This window comes from Petaurus breviceps, unplaced genomic scaffold (genome assembly GCF_028583685.1).
Source record: "Petaurus breviceps papuanus isolate PSGF00001 unplaced genomic scaffold, PetGlider_PUasm1.0 90779, whole genome shotgun sequence".
In the NCBI taxonomy this organism is placed as follows: Eukaryota; Metazoa; Chordata; class Mammalia; order Diprotodontia; family Petauridae; genus Petaurus; species Petaurus breviceps.
Window position 1 is genome coordinate 12,114,327 of NW_027187344.1, and position 20,182 is coordinate 12,134,508.

Sequence of the window (20,182 nt, forward strand, 5' to 3'; positions counted from 1 at the left end):
TCAGCATCAGTTTATATAAATCTCTTCAGGTAGATATGAAGTCCATCTGCTCCTCATTTGTTATAGCACAGTAGTAGTAGTATTCCATTACATTCATATACCACAACTTGTTCAGCCATTCCCCAATTGATGGGCATTCCCTTAATTTCCAATTCTTTGCCACCACAAAAAGGAGGGGAACTCTTCTTGGCCTCATCTCAAAGAAGAGGCATTTATTAGTGTCATTTAGGGATCAGGAGGCCTGGGATCCTTGGAAGGAAAGCCTTTGATTTCTTCTTCTTCTTACATGGCTATTTTTTGTGTTGTGTCTGAGGCGGAATCCAAACTCAGGTCTTGCTGACTTCAGGGCGGGTGCTTTTGATTTCTTCTTTAGCAGTCTCTAATAACTTGAAGTTTGATGATCATTGCTCCCCGGAGTTATGGTAGCTTGAGTGTTTATTCACAAAGGGTGTATCCTTCTCATTTTAGTTTCTTCACTCCCAGGAATGGGGGTTGCTCCACTTCTCTACTTCAATTCTGACAGTCTTTGTTGTTGTATCCTTAGGATACTTGCTAACAGGTGCTCTAGGTATTAAAAACCTGTCTCATTTTCTAAAAGGAGCTGTTATTTGCTTCATTTTGTAAGAATTTATCAAAACTGATGAGGGTCAGAGAAGGTCACTTTGCATTGTGAGAATTTCTTAAGTCCAGATTTGAGAACTATTTTCATAAACCTAACTTTTTAAAACGTTCTTTCCTTTCTTCACTCACCTTTCCTTTTTTAGTGTCAGGAATAATTATACGTCTGAGCTTCAGAGAGCATCATAACCATTAGCTAATTGCTTACCATCCAGCAGAGGTGTGGAGCTTATTCAATATGTGTTTTGTTTTAATAGAGAGGAAGGAAGGAACGTGAAGAAAGGTTCTTAGCAATAGCCCTGTGGCCACTTAAGGATTTACCAGAGGCAGTTCAGGGAATCTTTGACTTAGTAAATGAGCAGGGAAAGCCAGCTGTTTCTGCTGTTTCAGCCCCTGGGTGTGGCCTTTTCCCTGGTGCTCTGCCCTGAACAGGTGCCTCCAGGGGAGGGAGCAGAATATTTGTACAGTTCAGAGGGGGCGTGGCTCCTCCCCCTCCTCTCTGGGCTGGGTGGGAACTTGTTTGCTCTGTCAGGTAGAAATCACCACTATTCAAACAACGTCATCGCCAATCACATTTTGGGTCCCTTGTACCCCATTCAAATGAATGGCGGTTACAGCTGCCCTGCCTTCCCCAGAAACACTGCTGTGTGTATGCTGGGGGTGGGGGGAGTGATTTAACGGCTGCTTAGGTTACTAGAGAGCAACACAGAGGACTCCAATTACAGACTTCTTAGGAGGAGGAACAACCATGGAGCCAGACAACATCCACCGAATCTCCCTCTGTAGTAGAGATGCCCACTGGGACTCCTCTTTCTACCTCACAAGCTTTGGTGAGTGCTTTCCTGAGTCTGGGGAAACTACATCGACTCTCAGAAGGGAGCAGCCAGGATCCTGAGGCCGTGTCTCATGGGGCCCACATGCCTATGAAAGTGAACCTTTTCCCATTTCTGATCCCCAAGCCTCGAGACAGGTGCCTTACTCCGGGTTTCATTAGCAGCATCCCATAGTTCCCTCCCTCTCAGTGGCTCCTGAGCTGCTTCCCCTGGAAAAGGGGCTCAGAATTGTGCACACCCAGGCATTCTGAACTGTTGAGAATCAACTGCTGTCCTTCCATTAGCACCAAATCTGGTTGGTTCCGCCTCACTTGGCTGGAATAATTGCACAATGTTCAGTCTTTCAGAGCTCAGATTTACTATACAGAATGTTCTTTATTAGCTGGCAGTCGATGGGAAGTTTAGGGTTAAAAGAGATGAAAAAACACAAAGTTTCCTGACTCAATTTGGGGATTTCCTGTTATTCCATAGATTTGAGGGAATAGGTGGTTAGGGAGGCAGTCTCTGACTCTGTCTTGAAAGCTATAGCTCACCCAGGGTGGGAGGGTCGGTCTTTGTTTCTGTCCAGCTGGTTTGGGGACCATCCCAGGCAGGGGAAGGGACTGGTTGAGGCCAGGGAAAAAACATCTGTCTCTGAAGGCAGATTAAGATTGGTAGGGTATTGAGGTACCTTCCCACCACTGCCCACAGGGCTTGGAGCTAAAAAAATAAAACAGGGACAATGGTCAGTTAAAAAAAAAAACTCCATGGAAGCTAGCAGTAGGGCTAAATTCCTTTAGAGGGCAATTGGACATTTGTGGAGAGGATTTGGGGATAACCTGCCCCTTTTCCATCTGTCCCATGGTGATGGAGGAAAGAAACAACACAGATAGATATGTGCACAGCTTCAGTCCCAGAGAAGGAAACCGCTCTACCACATACTCAGCGACCCTGGGGAGTGAGGGACTCTGCCTCCTGTATTTTTTGAAATGATGCAAATTTTTAAAATAAACCCATTAAAGTTTTAAAGAACATAGATTTCTAGGGAGGCAATGAATAGTATTTTTTTTTTGAAAAGAGGGGTAATAGACCAAATAAGTTTGACAACTTATGTTCTAGAGTGTTTATGGTAGCTGTCTTTGTAGTAATAAAGAACTGGAAACCGCAGGATTGCCCATTAATTGGGAAATGGCAGAACAAGTTGTAGTGTATGATTGTGATGGAATTTTACTGTGCTATAAGAAATGATTAATTCAGGGACGGCTAGGTGGCATAGTGAATAGAACACCGGCCTTGGAGTCAGGAGTACCTGAGTTCAAATCCGGCCTCAGACACTTAACACTTACTAGCTGTGTGACCTTGGGCAAGTGGCTTTACCGCAATTGCCCTCCAAAAAGCAAAAAATAAAAAATAAATGATGAATTGATCTTAAGAATAACATGGAAAAGACTTTCTTTTTTTATTTATTTTATTTTTTATTTTTAAGCAATCAGGGTTAAGTTGCTCAAGGTTACACGGGCAGTTATTTCTGGGTGTGGTGCTGAGTGTCTGAGCCCGGGATTCGATCTCCAGGTCGTCCCAACACTGGAGCCGGTACTCTTACTCGCTGAGCCACCTGGCCGCCCCTAAGCAATTGGGGTTAAGTAACTTGCTCAAGGTTACACGGCCAGGTGTTTCTGGATGGGTGCTAAGTGTCTGAGCCCGGGATTCCATCTCCAGGTCTTCTCAACACTGGAGCCGGTGCTCTTACTTGCTGTGCTACCTGGCCGCCCCTCATGGAAAGACTTTCATGAAATAGTGAAGAGTGAAATGAACAGAACCAAGAGAACATTGTATACAGTAACAGCCATATTGTTTTAAGCATGACTTTGAGTAAGTTTTGACTGTTATGAATACCCAAATTAACTACAAGGGACATATGAGGAAAGACACTATTTGCATCCAGAGAAAGAACTGATAAATAGAAGTATGTATAGAATAATTTTACACATATATCTGTTTGTGTCTAATGGTAGCCAACTCTATAGCAGGGGTGGAAGGGAAGGAAAAAAAGGAAAAAAAGAAATTTGCATGATAGCTATTGTATATTTAAAAGGAATAACAAGTTGTATGTAATAGATTTGCAGTTTCATGTGCAATCATCTTTTTTATTATACTATATTATGGAAATGCTTGTTTTATTCCATATATTAAAAAATAAAAATATTAGAGGAGGGATTCAAATCTAGGTCATTCCAGACTTCAGTTCTTACTGCCCTGTGATGTGCCACTTACTGTCAGCCCTCAGTGATGATTAAAAACCTTTAATAATTAAAGGACTTTTTTTTTAACCTATAACAATATTCTTGGAAAGATGTTCTATAGCTAAGAGTAATCTGGAATTTAGGGTGTATAGCTTTGGACTAACTTAGCTACATCAAGAGAGTAATGACAGAACTTGTTCATCAAAGGACTCGGTAAGTCAGCAAGCCTTGTAGCTCCTAAGCAAAGATATATTGAACCTTTTAAGAGAAATGAAATAACTACATCTTTTTCATAGAAGACAGCTTCAAAATGCCAGTTAAAAATTTCCACATTTATCTTCTGAAAACATACCATAGCAATTAAATTGGATGTTATAAATCCTTGAAAAGCTGACAGGGTTCAAATTTTCCATTTCTTTCAGCAAGTTAGTGTATTCTTAAAAAAAAAAAAAAACTAAGACAGCAGCTGTGTTTCCCATGGCCATGGACTTGTATTATCTAGAGCCAGAGGTGTCAGACATGTGGCCTGGGGTTTACATTCGGCCCATAACACTCCATACCATTTAGGCCCTGAACCAGATTAAGATGCAGTTCCTATCTGCTTTTCGTGTGTCAGTAGAGTAATAAACAATATAAACATATGTGGTTTTCTAAGTCAATATGTAACCTGCAAGGGTCCTCAGATTTCTGTTTCTCAGAAATAACTATTGTTAGGTGCTAATTAATCTATGACTAAATGGTTCCCCTGACTTTGGAAATTTAAATATGTTCAAGCCAGAGCTGGGTATATATTGCTAATGTTTTGGGATGATTTCCTTATACTGGACAAGGCCATGGAGGTCTAAGGAGATTCAATTGATAACTTCTAAAAATAAATCGCTTTTCTTCCTAAACACATGAGACATTTTTAGGGGAGAAGAATTTTTCTCTGTAAGCTTATGAACTTGGCAGGGAAGTTTGTGTGTGGATATTTCATAGATGGGTACTAGATATCTTAGATAACTCTCACCCTTATTTTTTATTGTATCTTTTCTTTTTTTCTGACAAAATCTATGCCCAGAACCTCTGGTAAGTTGTAGTGTTTGGAGTCAACTGAATGGTTTTTTAACAAAGGACCAGGTCAGCATGAAGCCCTTTGTGTTAGGGAGCAGAAAGGAATACCATGGCAATATACTGGTGTTGTTGAACATTTAGCATGGGACCTTCCTTGGGCAATTAGACATTTATTTACCTGGTGGCCTGCCAGGTAACTATACCTTTTCAGTAGGGACAATGTGAAGGAAAAGGAAAAGGGAGAAACCATGACCTTAGAAAGCCATCCTTGGCAATGGTGCCTGAGGCCCTGGTCTGATGGAGCTTTATCTCATTTGCTTTGGTAAGGGCATCCTGTGTGAGGCAATGGAAGTAGCGAGGTATCCTTACGTTGTTGGCATGTTGCTCATTGTATGTCATTGCTTGTCAGGCATCAGTAACTGAGTAAGAGGACAGGGTAGACATTAGTCAACAAGCATGTTTAAGTGTAGAACACAGCATCACTTCAGTGCTACAGCTGCTACAATGGATGAGAGTCAGCTTCTTTCTCTTTTCCTGCCCCTCATGCCCTATCATTTCCCACCCAGTTAACCCTAAGTTAACCACCCTTAGATGGTGAGGATGATATTGAAGGGATAAAGGCTTAGGTGTCCCACATTCTTGTAACTCAGAGTGTTAACTCTAGTAAGCATCATACGTTTACCATTTTGTGTTTCTGCTGTCCTTGTTCAGTGACTGATGGGTCGTGGCTGTGGGAAGTAGTAATTGCCTATACCTTCAGATAATAACACCATGGACTTTTGTGATGCCTTTCATCCAAATAGCTTAAAGTACCCTTTAGTATTATCTGATTAATCCCCTGGCGGGTAAGTAACCAGTATTATTATCTCTATTATATGCCACTGGAAATTGAGGGCCAGCGAGGAGGAGGTGGTTGGACCAGTAGGTGGAGTCCTTGGGACTGCTCATCCTAGGACCAGTACTGACAGTGGAGACACTTTGGATCATTCTGGCCCTGGATTGTCATCGGCAGGAGGGTCCCAGAAAAATTAGATTGATTTGAGAGCTGAATAAAAGGTTTGCTCCATTCAGAATGTGCTAGGACTGTGGTTTGAAAGTATAGATTCTTCCATTTCTTCACTCAGCATTTATCAGGCATCAACCATAGTAATGTACGTTAGTCCTCTAATGGGAGATGTGTCTAGCATGGAGGGGTCAAGAGGCGATCAGGGGCCTTGACTTTGATTCTAAGGGGTTCTAGGCTCATTAAGTTTTATCAGTTGCAAAAAAACTTTGTTTTTGACTGTGACTCTTGCATTCACATGCTGCAGTGGAAGATGATACTGACTTCGTTGTATAGCAAGTAGATGATCTGGAATCTGAGCATTTTTTAGGGACATGTAGGAAGGATAGGCTGGGACTGGACTCGGGGAATCTAGGTGCAGAAAGGGCTTGATTATCATAGCTAGTTGATGTGCCCCCTTCTGCAACACTGCTTCCTTATATTCTCTCTGTAGTGAGATGAAGGTTTTTCTCTGATTTTGCCTTATTGCTGCCATTCCTTGGTGGGAGTCTGTGGCAGGAACTACTTAGGAAGTCTTATGTGGGTCTTGGTTCCTTGGATGCATTGTGCTTTAGAATTGTTGGATTAAAAAAAATCACCTCTATTACTAGCCATTTGATTTTTGGATTATACATGAGATAAAATGGATTGCTTGTGTTTTTTCCTTAGGTCAGTTGAAACTGTCAGTAGATAAACAAGACCGAATTTTGCTTCTTCATAGTAAGTATGTTTTTACACATCTCATCTAGTTAGGGCTAGGCAGATTATGTCCATTGGTTTCAAAAGAATTTCAATTACTCTTTTCTTTGCAGAGTGTTCTGTTGGTTTCTAACTGGTGTGGCTTTTATGTGAGACCTCTTGTCTCAGCTTCTCTGCTTCTGTATGTACTGGGCTCCTATCCCAGGCTGTTTTGCTCAGCCAGGGCAGCTTTACACTCGTGGGTGCTGGCGGGGTGGGGGGGAAGGTAGGTTTTCTGCTTGCAATATTCTACAATTCCCTAAAGCAAGCATATGCTGGAAGGGCCACTCCTTGCCCTCTTCCTCCTGCTCTTGATTTCTTGACTATCTGAGTTTTCTCAAGAAGCAGGGGAAGTTTTTTCAGTCATGGACCCCACTCTGTACAAATAGTTTATAAACAAAGACAGCTGACCGCAAGACTCACTTGATTTGTAGTGGAATTTTTTTCTTTGGCTCCACCTATGTTTTCACCTGTGTTTCTCTCCTTCCTGGTCTTTGCTCTTCTTTGTCTTGCTTTATAGGTCCTTAGGCTAAGAACCCAAAGCCCAGCCTGCGATAAACTCATGCAGAGTTTGCCTTAAGCCTCCAGCTGATACCAAATAAAAAGAATGGAAAAGAACAGCAGAATAGATTCTGATTGCTTGAGGCTCACTATTTGATTTCTTTTAGGTTTTAGCTGCAAAAGCCAGGGCTTGCTTCCATGACGGCTGCTGCCTCTCCATATACTCTTCTTCAGGTTCATACATTGCCTGACAGGTTACCTGACAGTGTTAGCCTTATCTGCTTGGCCTAGTTTGTGCTGCTTCCTTTCATCATGATTTGGCATGGGTAGTGCCAGGGAAAGGGAAGGAATGCTGGGACAGATTTGAGGAAGGGATAATATCACAAAGGAAAGGAGGAAATCTTGCAGATAAAGGGGCAATACATTTTCCATTATTAATCCTTATATCAACTATGCACTTTTCTTTAGTCATAGAAGCCAGAAATCTCATGATCAAAGACTCTCGACCTTGTGATGCTTATGTGAAGGTATGTATTGGTGGGGGTAGGTGGGAAGGATGCCATCTAACATAACTCCCCTATTTCAGTGCCATTAGGGCATTTAGAAATGGAATCTATTTCCAGGCTATAGATTTTAGAGTTTAGTCAACACAAGTATTTATTGAGTCTCTTCTATACTAGAATGTCTCCATTCCCTTTGTCTTGACTGGTTGCCATTCCATTATGTCAGCCGACGTAGCTCACATTATATAGTTAATGTTTTTGTAACCATTATTTCATCTGATCAATTCATACCTTAGAGTTATAACCATCTCTCAGTAACACTAATGAATAATAGGTAGAACATGGATATTTGAAATTCACGTAAAATCTAAGACTGTTTTTAGTAGCAACTTCATTTATAATTCCACCAAATCTTTAACTGGAACTATCAGTTCCAACTGGCTTAAATTTAGGTAGTAGGAGAGAAGAGGAGAATTCTAAGGCCCGTTTAATGAACCTTTAGATTAGTGATTTCCAAACTAAGAACATGGCCTAACCTAAAGGAGTATATGATTTTGGAGGGTGGGAAGATGGGTTACATTTCACTTTCCCTGTGACAGCGACCTGGGGAGCTTGTCTCCAACAAAATCACACCTACAATTGACCTCCCAATAGACCTTAAATCAGCCCTCTCCCTTTGCTCTTCGAGCTCCCATCCTATTCCTTCTGAGCTGAACCTCAACTTTTCAGTGCATTTATGACCCAAATGATACCTGGATACCCAGATGATACAGTAGCAGCTGTATAGATGCCATTGGGTAAGTTACATTCTCCTCCGGGATACCTACCCTTTGTCCCCCAGATCACCTGATGCTTTTGTGTCAAGTGCCGCTCCAATGGTGGGCTCTATGATTCAGATTAGTGACCAGTGAGTAAGAGCTCCACTTTTCATTTTTTTTATTGAGTGGGACAGAATGAGTTGCACAGTATAAGCATGCTTTATAGTATCTTTCCCTTCGAACCCATTTTTGTTCTGAATTTCTCTATTTCTTTTTTTTCCTCTCTCAGAATAGTTCTTCATTTTTAGTTTTCAACATTCATTTTCACAAAGTTTTGAGTTACAAATTTTCTCCCTGTCTTTCCCCTACCCCTGTCCCTAAGATAGCAAGCCTACTGAATACCCCTTCCCCCAATCTACTCTCTCTTATATCCTTCCCCATCCCCCCTCTAACTTTCTAGTTGAGCAAGATGGATTTCTATACCCCCAGTTGAATGTCAAAAAAAATTTTTTTAAACATTTGTTTTTAAAACTTTGACCTCCAGATTCTTTCCCTTCTTCCCTCCTCACCTACTCCCACTGGGAAGATAAGCAATTCAATATAGGTTGTACATGTGTAGTTATGCAAAATGTTTCCATAATAGTTATATTGTGAAAGACTAACTGTATTTCCCTCCATCTTATCCTGCCCCCCCTACTTAATTCTATTTTCTATTTTGACCCTCTCCCTTTTCAAAAGTGTGTGTTTCTAATTACCCTCTCCCTCAATCTGCCCTCCCTTCTGTGATCCCCCCCTCTTATCCCCTTCCCTCCTACTTTCCTGTAGGGCAAGATACCCAATTGAGTGTGTATGTTATTCCCTCCTTAAGCCAAATTCAATGAGAGTAAAGTTGACCCATTCTCTTTTACCTTTCTGCTCTTCCCCTCCATTGTAACAGTTTTCTCTTGCCTCTTTTATATGAGATAATTTACCCTATTCTATATCTTCCTTTCTCCTCTTATTATATTCCTCTCTTACCTCTTAATTTTATCTTTTAGATGTCATCCCTTCTTGTTCAACTGATCCTGTGCCGTCTGTCTATGTATACATGTACACACATATACACACACTCACATATGTATTTATACACACACCCTCCTATACATACACATATATATGTACACATACATATATATGTATACATACACATATATATGTATACATATATATATATATATCCCCTTCAACTATCCTTATACTGAGAAATGCCTCATGAGTTACAATTATCATTTTTCCATGTAGGAATGTAAATAGTTCAACTTTAATAAGTTCCTTATGATTTTTTTTCCTGCTTACTTTCTTATGCTTCTCTTGCTTCTTATATTTGAAAGTCAAATTTTCTGTTCAGCTCTGGTTTTTTTTTCATCAAGAATACTTGAAAGTCCTCTATTTCATTGAATGATCATATTTCCCCCTGAAGCATTATACTCAGTTTTGCTGGGTAGGTAATTCTTGGTTTTAATCCTAGCTCCTTTGACCTCTGGAATTTCATATTCCAAGCCCTTCGATCCCTTAATGTAAAAGCTGCTAGATCTTGTGTTATCCTGATTTTGTTTCCACATTACTCAAATTGTTTCTTCCTGACAGCTTGTAATATTTTCTCCTTCACCTGGGAACTCTGTAACTTGGCTATGATATTTCTAGGAGTTTCCTTTTTGGGATCTTTTTCAAGAGGTGATTGGTGAATTCTTTCAATTTCTATTTTGCCCTCTGGTTCTAGAATATCAGGGCAATTTTCCTTGAGAATTTCTTGAGGTATGATTTCTAGGCTCTTTTTTTGATCATGGCTTTCAGGTAGTCCAATAATTTTTAAGTTCTCTCTCCTGCATCTATTTTCTAGGTTGGTGGTTTTTCCAGTGAGATATTTCACATTGCCTTTATTTTTTCATTTGTTTGGATCTGTTTAACAGCATCTTTCTCATAAAGTCAGTAGCTTCCATTTGCTCCAATCTAATTTTGAAGAAATTATTCTCTTCAGTAAGCTTTTGAAATTCCTTTTCCATGTGGCAATTTGGCTTTTTAAGGCATTCTTCTCCTCATTGGCTTTTTGGGCCTCTTTTGCTATTTGAGTTAGTCTATTTTTTTTTAATGCTTTATTAACTTCTGATTTACATCATTCGTTTCCACCAGATTTTGAGTTACATATTTTTTCCCTGTTTTTCCCCTACCCACCGCCCCCAAATAGCAGTCCCACAGGATATCCCCTCCTCTAATATGCTCTCTCCCATATTTTCTCCCATACCCCTTTTGACTTTTCCAGTGGATCTCTATGCCTCAGTGCCTGTATATCTTATTTCCCAATTACATGTAAGATGGTATTAATAATAGTATATATATATATATATTTGAATATTTGATTTTAAAACTTTCAATTCCAGATTCATTCCCTTCCTCCCTTGTCACCCACCCTTACTGGGAAGATAAGCAGTTCAGTATAGGTTGTACATGTGTGGCTAATGCAAAACAATAACATAGTAGATATATTGTAAAAGACTGACTATATTTCCCTCCCTCCTATCCCACCTCCCACTTGTTCTATTCTCTACTTTGATCCCATCCCTTTTCAAAAGTGGGTGCTTCCAACTTCCCTCCCCCCCCCCAGCCTGCCCTCTCTTCCATCATCCCCCCTCTCATCCCCTTCCCCCTACTCTCCTGTAGGGTGAGATACCCTATTTAGTGTGTATTTCACTCCCTCCTCAAGCCAAATTCAATGAGAATAAGGTTGACCCATTCCCTTTTGCCTTCCTATTCTTCCCCTCCATTGTAACCATTTTCCCTTGCCTCTTCTGTATGAGATAGTTTACCCCAATCTGTCTCTCCCCATCTCCTCTCATTATATTCCTCTCGCCTCTTAATTTCACCTTTTAAGTTATCATCCCTTCCTGTTAAATTGGTCCTGTGCCCTCTATCTATGTATACCTGTAAACATATATACACACATTCACATATATATTCATATGCCCATATACCCTCATATTATAGACATATATATATATATATATATATATATTTCTAATTCCTTCAACTACTGAGAAAAGTTTCATAAGTTACAATTATTGTTTTTCTATGTAAGAATGTTAATAGTTCAACTTTGATAAGTTCCTTATGATTTCTTTTCCCTGTTTACCTTCTCATGCTTCTTGTATCTGAATGTCAAATTTTCTATTCAACTCTGGGTTTTTTCAGCAAGAATGCTTGAAAGTCCTCTATTCCACTGAATGACCATATTTTCCCCTGAAACGATACTCAGTTTTGCTGGGTAGGTGACTCTTGGTTTTAATCCCAGCTCCTTTGCCCTCCAGAATATCATATTCCAAGTCCTTCAATCCCTCAGTGTAGAAGCTGCCAGATCCTGTGTTATCCTGATTGTGTTTCCACAATATTCAAATTGTTTCTTCTTGGCTGCTTGTAATATTCTCTCCTTAATCTGGGAATTCTGGAACATTGCTATAATATTCCTAGGAGTTTTCTTTTTGGAATCTTTTTCAGTAGGTGATTGGTGGATTCTTTCAACCTCTCTTTTGCCCTCTGGTACTAAAACATCAGGGCAGTTTTCTTTGAGAACTTCCTGGAGGATGATTTATAGGTTCTTACTTTGATCATGGCTTTCAGGTAGTCCAATAATTTTTAAATTATTTCTCCTGGATCAAGTTTCCAGGTCAGTGGTTTTTCCTATGAGATATTTCACCTTGCCTTCTATTCTTTCATTTATTTGGATCTGTTCAAGAGCATCTTGATTTCTCATAAAGTCATTAGCTTCCATTTGCTCCAGTCTAATTCTGAAGCAATGATTCTCCTCATTAAGCTTTTGAGATTCTTTTTCCATCTGGCAAATTTGGCTTTTTAAGGCATTCTTCTCCTCATTGCCTTTTTGAGCCTCCTTTGCCATTTGAGTCAGTTTGTTTTTTAAGGTATTATTTTCCTCAGTCAGGCTGTTGACTCTCATTTCATAATTTTCTTGCATTGTTCTCATTTCTCTTCCCAATTTTTCCTCCACTTCTCTTATCTGCTTCTTAAGGTCCTCTGTGGCCTGTAACCAGCTTGTATTTTCCTTTGAAGCTGCAGGAGTTCTGTATTCACTGTTTTCCTCCTGTTCCATGCTTTGCTCCTTTTTGTCCCCAAAATAGAAGTGTAATGTTGGAATCTTCTGTCTGCTTTGTTTCCTTTGCCTGCTCATTTTGCCACTCAATTACTTGACTTTTGGGCTTTTTGCCACAGTAGGACTCTGTCACCAGATAGGGGAGCTTTTGTCCCAAACGGTGGGGTTTTCTCAGCTGCCGGAGGTATTAGATGGGTGCCCTCTCTGAGGTCTCCACATGCTCTGGCAAGCCGGACACACACCCCAGGACCTCCACCCTAGACTGCAATCCAGATCCAAGCAGGTTAAAACAAGAGTGATTACCCCTCAGACTGGTGCTTGGTCCCCCTACAGTCTGCAGGCCAGGAGCTGAAGCTGCCACGTGGTGCAGGCTGGCTATGCCGGCGTCTCAGGGGCTTCTCGCCCCGGGGCTAAAAGCCATTCACTCCCACTTACTGGTCCCAAAGTCCAGACTGCACTGACCTCTCACTTTGTCCTTTGCATCTATGTGTTGATAAATCTGGAAACGGCCACAGCTGATGCTGATCTGGACTCCCTCCAGCTGTGGCTGGTCAGGCCTGCCCTGGGGCTAAAGCCTTGGCATGGGGCTGGTCTCGGCTCCCAGAGTGCTGCCCTGGCCAATTCCTGCTGGGCTGTCCTCAGCGGTAGCTTAGCTTCTTTGTGTTACTTTGTGGGTTTTGCAGCTCCAAAGTTTGTTTAGAGTCCCCTTTTTACATGGATTGGGGAAGGTGGAAGCCAGAGCCGGGGCAATTGTGCTTCTATTCTGCCTTCTTGGCTCCGCCCTAGTCTATTTTTTAAGGTATAATTTTCTTCAGTATTTTTTTGGGTCTCCTTTAGCAGGCTATTGACTTGCTTTTCATGATTTTCTTGCATCATTCTCATTTCTCTTCCCATTTTTCCTCAACTTCTCTTACTTGATTTTCAAAATCCTTCTTGAGCTCCTCCATGGCTTATGACCAGTTCATATTTTTCTTGGAAGCTTTTGATGCAGGAGTTTTGACTTTGTTGTCTTCTTCTGGTTTCATGTTTTGATCCTTTTTGTCCCCAAAAAAGTATTCTATGGTCTGATTGTGCTTCCTCTACTTGTGCCTCTTGCCAGCCAATTACTTAACTTTTGAGCTCTTTGCCACGGTACAACTGTGCTTCCAGAGTGGAGAGAGCTGTGTTCCAGTTTGCTGGGGTTTTCACAATTGTCAGAGGTCTGAGGAGGGCACCCTCTCTACAGCCACCACAAGTTCTGGCACCCTCACCCCAGGACCACCACCCAAGACTGCACCTCAGATCTAAGCGATTACCCTCTGAGTGGTCACTTGGTCCCCCTGCGATCTGTAAGCCAGAAGCTCCAGAGGTAGCCACATGGTAGCAGCTGCAGCTACTGCACCTGCACCGCCTCTCACCTGCAGGCAGGGGCTGGACTGAGCTCTTCTGTCACCCAGTTCTCTACTGACAACAGCAGAGAACAACAGAGTTCTTTACTGACCTTTTAACTTTCTCTTTGGTGTTTATGGATTGAGAAGTCTGGAAACTGCTACAGTTACTGGTGATTCACTCTCCTGAAGTCTGCTCTGCCTAGTCTGTGTTGCTGGTCGGGGCTGCCCTGGGTCTGGGACCACGTGGCTCATAGGGAACTGCGTTCAGCTCCCAGTCTGATGCGATAGACCCTTCCTGTTAGCCTGCCAGACTGGTTTCAGCAGTAGATTTATTTCTTTCTGTCACTTTGTGGGTTCTGTAGCTCTAAAATTTGTTTAGAGTCATATTTTACAGGTATTGGAGGTGGTTGGAGTGGGAGCTCAGACAAGTTCCTGCTTTTACTCCTCCATCTTGGCTCCACCCCTCTGTTACTTTCAAGGGTACCACCATCCTTACAGTCACCCAGGTTTACAATTTTGGTGTTATCTTTGACTTCACTCTTCCTCACCCTGCATATCTAATCAGTTGCCAACTCTTGTCATTTCTCTCTTCACAACATTTCTTGTCTCTGTCTCCTTCTTTCGACTCATATAACCACCACTTTAGTTCATGCCTTTATTGCCTTTTCCCCAGACTACTGTAATGTCCTCCATCCTCCTGGAACGTAACTCTCTCCTAATTTCTGCCTCACAGAATCCCTTTTCTTCCTTCAAGATGAAACTTATTTTGTATATGCTTATATATGTCCTTGTTGTCTACCCCATTAGAATGTAAGCTCTTTGTGAATAGGGATTCTTGCATGTATAGTATTTATATCCCTTGTGCCTGACAGAGGCACAACATAGTGGTTGATGAATAAATTGCTTGTTGATTGATTGATCTCTCTGTCTCAGTGTTCTTTTCTTCAATCCTCTTTCCCAACTGATAAATTAATCAGGTATTTGTTCAGCATCTACTATGTGCCTGGCACTTTTCTAGGCACTGAGGATACAAGTACAAAGAATTAATCCTACTCCTAATGAACTTAAATTTGAATGAGGGTACATTTAATTTAAAATAAATGAAGTACATTTTTCTATACTTCATTAAATTAATATAACATTATAGAACATTAACATAAGGTTAATAAATACAAATGTGTTCAAAATGGCTAAACACAAGCTAGTTTGGGAGGGAGGAGGGCATTAACATTTGGCATGTTCAGGAAAAGTTTCATGCAGAAGATGGTGCTTCAACTGTATCTTTTTTTTTGATCTACAAAAATAACACTTTAATAGATCATGTCCAACCAAATCCTCAAAAACTCCAAATTTTTGCAAATTGAAATACAGATCTAGTAGCAAGAGTTGGAAGAATATATAAGTACATGCTATCCTCATTGTCTGGTCTGCACCTGCTATTGAAGTTTTTCCCAAAGAGGCTTTCTAATAGTCTACAGAAGATATGCATACTTCCCAACACTTTCATTCAATTATAGAATAAAAAAATCAAGCCAAGTATTTCATCCACCTGTGTAGGAGTCTGCTGGATAGTAACATAAAAGAACAACTGAATAGTTGGTGTCTCAGGACTGTTTCTATCTGACCTCTAACAGATAGAAAAAAAAGAAATAATAATGATAAATAGTCTAACACTTAGTATAGTTCCTGGCATATTGATTGATAGATAGATATTTAAAAGTGTTTTAAGGTTTTAAAAGCACTCTGTATGCAGTATCTCGCTTCAACTGTATCTTAAAGGAAGAGGGGGGACTGTTAGGTAGAGGTAAGGAGAGAGTTTGTTCCAGTGCAAGGACTTGGAGACAGAAGATGGAGTATTGTGTGTATGAGGAGAGAGAGAAGGCTAGTTGGGCTGGATGGTAGAGTGTAGAAGTGGAGTATTGTCTAGTGAATAGTGGAAATAGGTTTGGGGCCAGGTTGTGTAGAACTTTAAAAACTTAACAGAGATGTTTATAGATTGTCCTAGTGTCAAAAAGAAGTCACTGTAGTCACTAGATTGAGGAGGAAAGTCATGTTCAGATCTGCATGTAAGGAAAAATTACTTTGACAGCAGTGGGTAGGATAGATTGGAATGGAGAGAGACTTGAGGCAGGGAGGACAAATAAGAGTGTCTTGTAATAATCTAGGTGAGAGGTGATGAGGACCTGACCTCAGGTGGTAGTTGTGTGGGGTCTTATATGGGAGATATTGTAAAAGTAGAAATGGAAAGATTTTGCAACTACTTGGGTGTAGAGGTTGAGGGAGAGTGAGGAGTCCAGTATAATGCCAGAATTACAGAGTTTGGGGAGTGGAAGGATGATGGTGCCTTTGATAGAAACAGGGAAACTTGGAAGAGAAGTGATTAGGAGGAAAGAGATTGTGTTTAGCCATTTTGAACACATTTGTATTTATTAACCTTATGTTTTTGTTTTTATTTTTTAAAGCAATCGGGGCTAAGTAACTTGCTCAAGGTTACACGGCCAGGTGTTTCTGGGTAGGTGCTAAGTATCTGAGCCCGGATTCGATCCCAGGTCATCCCGACTCTGGGACTGGTGCTCTTACTTGCTATGCTTCTTGGCTGCCCCTTACCTTATGTTAATGTTCTATAATGTTATATAAATTTAATTAAGTATAGAAAAATGTGCTTCATTTATTTTAAATTAAATGTACCCTCATTCAAATGTAAGTTCATTAGGAATAGGATTAATTCTTTGTACTTGTATCCTCAGTGCCTAGAACAGTGCCAGGTACATAGTAGGTGCTGAACAAATACTTGATTAATTAATCAATTGGGAAAGGGGATAATTGGGTTCAAGCTGTCTCTAGGACATACACTGTGAGATGTCTTATAGGCAACTAGTGATGTGGGACTGAAATTCAAGGAAGACACTGGGGTTGGATACGTAGATCTTGGACTTATCTGTAAACAATGATAATTAAACTCATGGGAGTTGAAGAAATTACCAAAAGAAAAAGTGTAGAGGACCTAGTGAAGAATCCTAAGGAACAAACCAAAGGGTATGTGAGGTGGATGATGGGTCAGCAAAGGAGACTTAAAAGGAACAATCAGACAAACAGGAGATAAACCAGAAGAGAGTAGTGCAAGAAAAACCTGGAGGGGAGATGTTATCCATGAGGGGTGGTCAACAGTGGCAGTGCAGCTGATTAAGGATGAGGCCTGAGAAAGGACCACCAGGTCCAGCTAAGATATCATTAGTAACTTTGGAGAGAGCAGTTTTAGTTGAATGATGAGATTGTAACCTGAACTACAAAGTTTTGAGGAGCAAGAGGAGAGGAAGCAAAGTTGGTGAGTATATACAACTCTTTTAAAGAATCTGCCTGAGAAGGGGAGGAGAAAATTCAAGGGGGTGTTAGATTCTAGTGAACTTTAAAAAAAAAAAAGAATTGGGAAATTATGTATGTGTGCTTAAAAGGAAGGAACTAGTTAATAGAAGTTGAAGATTCAGGAGAAGGGAATAATTAAGGATATAAGGGAGAAGAGAGGATGGGATCAAATGTACATGTAGAAAGGTTAGTTTTGGCAAGGAGAAAGCACTTCTTTGTTAGAGTGTAGAGCAAAGGAGGAGAGAGTGGGAGATAATGTCAAGGGGTTTTTTGATGAAAAGAGAGGAAGAGAATAGGAGCAAAGAGACTCATGTCAGATGGCCTCAATGGCTTGAGGTGGATTGAAGGAGTATGTCATGAGACTCAAGGTGGCTGAAGCATATCTGCACGGAGAGTAAAGCCCTGTATTATGAAGCAGGTGTTGGGGAGTAGAGGCAGATGGTAAGTCAGGTGCTGGACTTCATGAGAAAGAACATAGTTTTTATTGAATGGGAAATTTTGATGTAGTGGACTTCAAAGGAGGAAGGATCACTGAATGAAGGAGGGAAAGGGAGGGTCTGCAAGTGACAATGGGGAGCAAGGAATATTCTGACCTCTTCTTATAAAACAAGTGTGACAGCAGATGTGAGAAGGTACAGTCAGCTGGAGACGGCAGCTAGGTAAGGATATAGGATCATCGGGGGGACCCAGGACTAATACATGGAAAAAGTATGAAAAAAAGAGGGCCAAGATGAAGAGGAGTTTGTTCTTTATGGAATAAGATTTCCTGAGGGCACAATGTAAGGGATTGGTAAGATTGGAGTTGGGACATGGGTGGGATGGAATTGAGGGGAATAGGAATGAAATAACATGAGGAAGGGGTTGGGGACATTTTTCTTCTAAGTGACTCTTACAAGGATAGGGAGAAAAAAAAAACAGAAGCTGAAGGTGAAATAGTGGGCCAAGCTCAGTCTCCAAGGGATGTTGGAGAAGGAGCTGGGTTGGGCATGGGTCTGATAACTTGGGTGGCTGGTAAAGAGGAGCAGAGCACTAGGGAGGAAGCTGGTAGGCATTGGGTCCTCCTGGCTACTGAGCTTGGGTGGGGTCTGCCAGGTGCAGGTGCTTGTGTTTTCCAGGATGGCCAGTGGTAGGGGGTAAGATGTTCTCCTTTCCTCTTTTTCTATTACAGACCTTGTCCATTAAGGTTCTTCTATAAAGATACATTGTGGTGCAGAGGTGACTTCAGTTCTTGAAGGCTGTACCACAGGAGGGAAAACTTGTCTAGGTTCTATCAGGGAGTGTAAATTCTTAGAGGTCCCACAAAGCTAGAAGTGCTTTGAATCTCAGTCCAGAAGTGATGTGTCACCTAAGGACCAGCTCATCACCAGGAAGTGGACCATCTGATGATGAGTGTTTTGGCTATTGTAACTCATGAATTGTCTACTGAGGGATGGAGAGATTGTGATCTGGGTTTGTAAAATGAGTACCCATAATGATGAAGATTAAAGAGAGTATTGAATTAATTCATAGCTGAGTCATGAATCAAGACTCAGGGACAGAATAGAGGCGTGAGATCAGACAGAATGGTTATAGACACTCTTGTGCTTTCTGACTGTTCACTTTTGATCTGGACAGTTGTAAAATTTAACAGGTGAATTCCAGGTGGGAAGGTCTGGGAAACAGAGTAAGAACTTCATTTATCTTAGTCTGTTTAAGGAGACTAAAAAACAGAATTTGAACTGAGAGTCAAGGCCATCCTGACTCATCTCAGGCTTCTCTTTGCCTTGAAACATTTTGAGGAGCTATCTTTGAGTTATCTATTTCTCTAGTTAATGGTTATGAATAGTGAAAATGGAGAATTGTATTTTCTTTGGAAAAGTCATCTTTGTCTGAAGGCCTAGCCAGGGGTCCAGAAGTCATGCCCGTTCTTTGGAAAAATTGTTTCTAGCTTAGTCTGGGCCTGTCTTCTCTATAACATCCTAAGGCCCTGTACTGGCTCTTCTGAGAGATACCTTTAACTTTAAAAAGTTGATACCTTTATGTACCTTTTGATCTGTTTGATGGTGGGAACCACTCCTTGACAGAGATGCTGGGAAGGCTTTTAATATTTGGCTGCTGTTTGAAATTTTTTTTTTTTTTGCAGCTTTGAGCTGGTGAACAAAGCTGATTAATGATAATTGCAGTGGTTGGTAACAAGCTGTATCTGACTGAGAGTGGGTATGATTAGCTAATACAAGTTTGTCTCCATTTCAAGGTGTCTGTGGTACCTGATAATGATCGAAAACGGAGGCAGAAAACACAGACCATTCCAGACTGTAAAAATCCAGCTTTCCATGAACGTTTTTTCTTGTAAGTAAATCTGTTATAGTATAACTCCGTCCTATTCTGCCCTTCTCTTCTTTGGTGGAAAAGGGATTTTTCCCATAGAGGTAGTTTTGTAAGTTAAGCAATCCATCTGAAAACATGTTTCTTTCCAAAGGCCATTTATGATTTTTCCATGCTTTTCTTCCTTGTAGATCTGGCACAATACCTGACATGGTAATGAAATCCATGAGCTAGATATGATTTTGCTGTTTTTCATGACTGAAATTCCTTAGAACTAGAACTGGAGACTTAGCCACCTGTAGCCTTTGGAGAGTCAGGGAACCCTAGGGCTGTAGAATAAGAGCTCTTCTGGGTCTGGTGGGATATGAAGTATGGGCCTCAGTACAAAGTGGCCCAAGCACTGATGAAGCTTCCTTTGTTACTTTAAAGCTAAGATGTTCTTTGGTGGCCTTTTGGAGTACAAAGAGCATTTAGAATGAGATCTCTTTTCCCTCTGTTCTGATTTTTGGGCCCTTATAGTTAGGTGGTGGAAGTCTTGGGTACGCTGTTTTATGATGAAAAATATCCTTCTCAGACAAACTGGAGAGTGTATATACCTTTAGACTCAATTTCCCTTCCATGGGTATCTGTGTTTTTTCGTCTGTGTTAGGCTTGGTTTTGGGGCATAGCTCATGTCTGTTTCATAACTCAGTTTTTTTAGCCATACAAGTTAACACACTAGCCAACTGACTGGTAATTT

General features: G+C 40.9%; 1 protein-coding gene across 1 annotated transcript in view; it reads left to right on the top strand.

The window, feature by feature from the left end:
- The first annotated feature begins 1,195 nt into the window (after positions 1 to 1,195).
- The window catches only part of LOC138147244 (regulator of G-protein signaling 3-like), a 49,900-nt gene continuing 30,913 nt past the window's right edge, over positions 1,196 to 20,182 (top strand). Inside the window, exons 1-4 of the mRNA XM_069069606.1 lie at positions 1,196 to 1,448; positions 6,438 to 6,488; positions 7,476 to 7,534; positions 19,373 to 19,467. Of these exons, the coding sequence (XP_068925707.1) occupies positions 1,367 to 1,448; positions 6,438 to 6,488; positions 7,476 to 7,534; positions 19,373 to 19,467 (287 nt within the window). The 5' untranslated portion in view covers positions 1,196 to 1,366. The remainder of the gene's footprint in view (positions 1,449 to 6,437; positions 6,489 to 7,475; positions 7,535 to 19,372; positions 19,468 to 20,182) is intronic.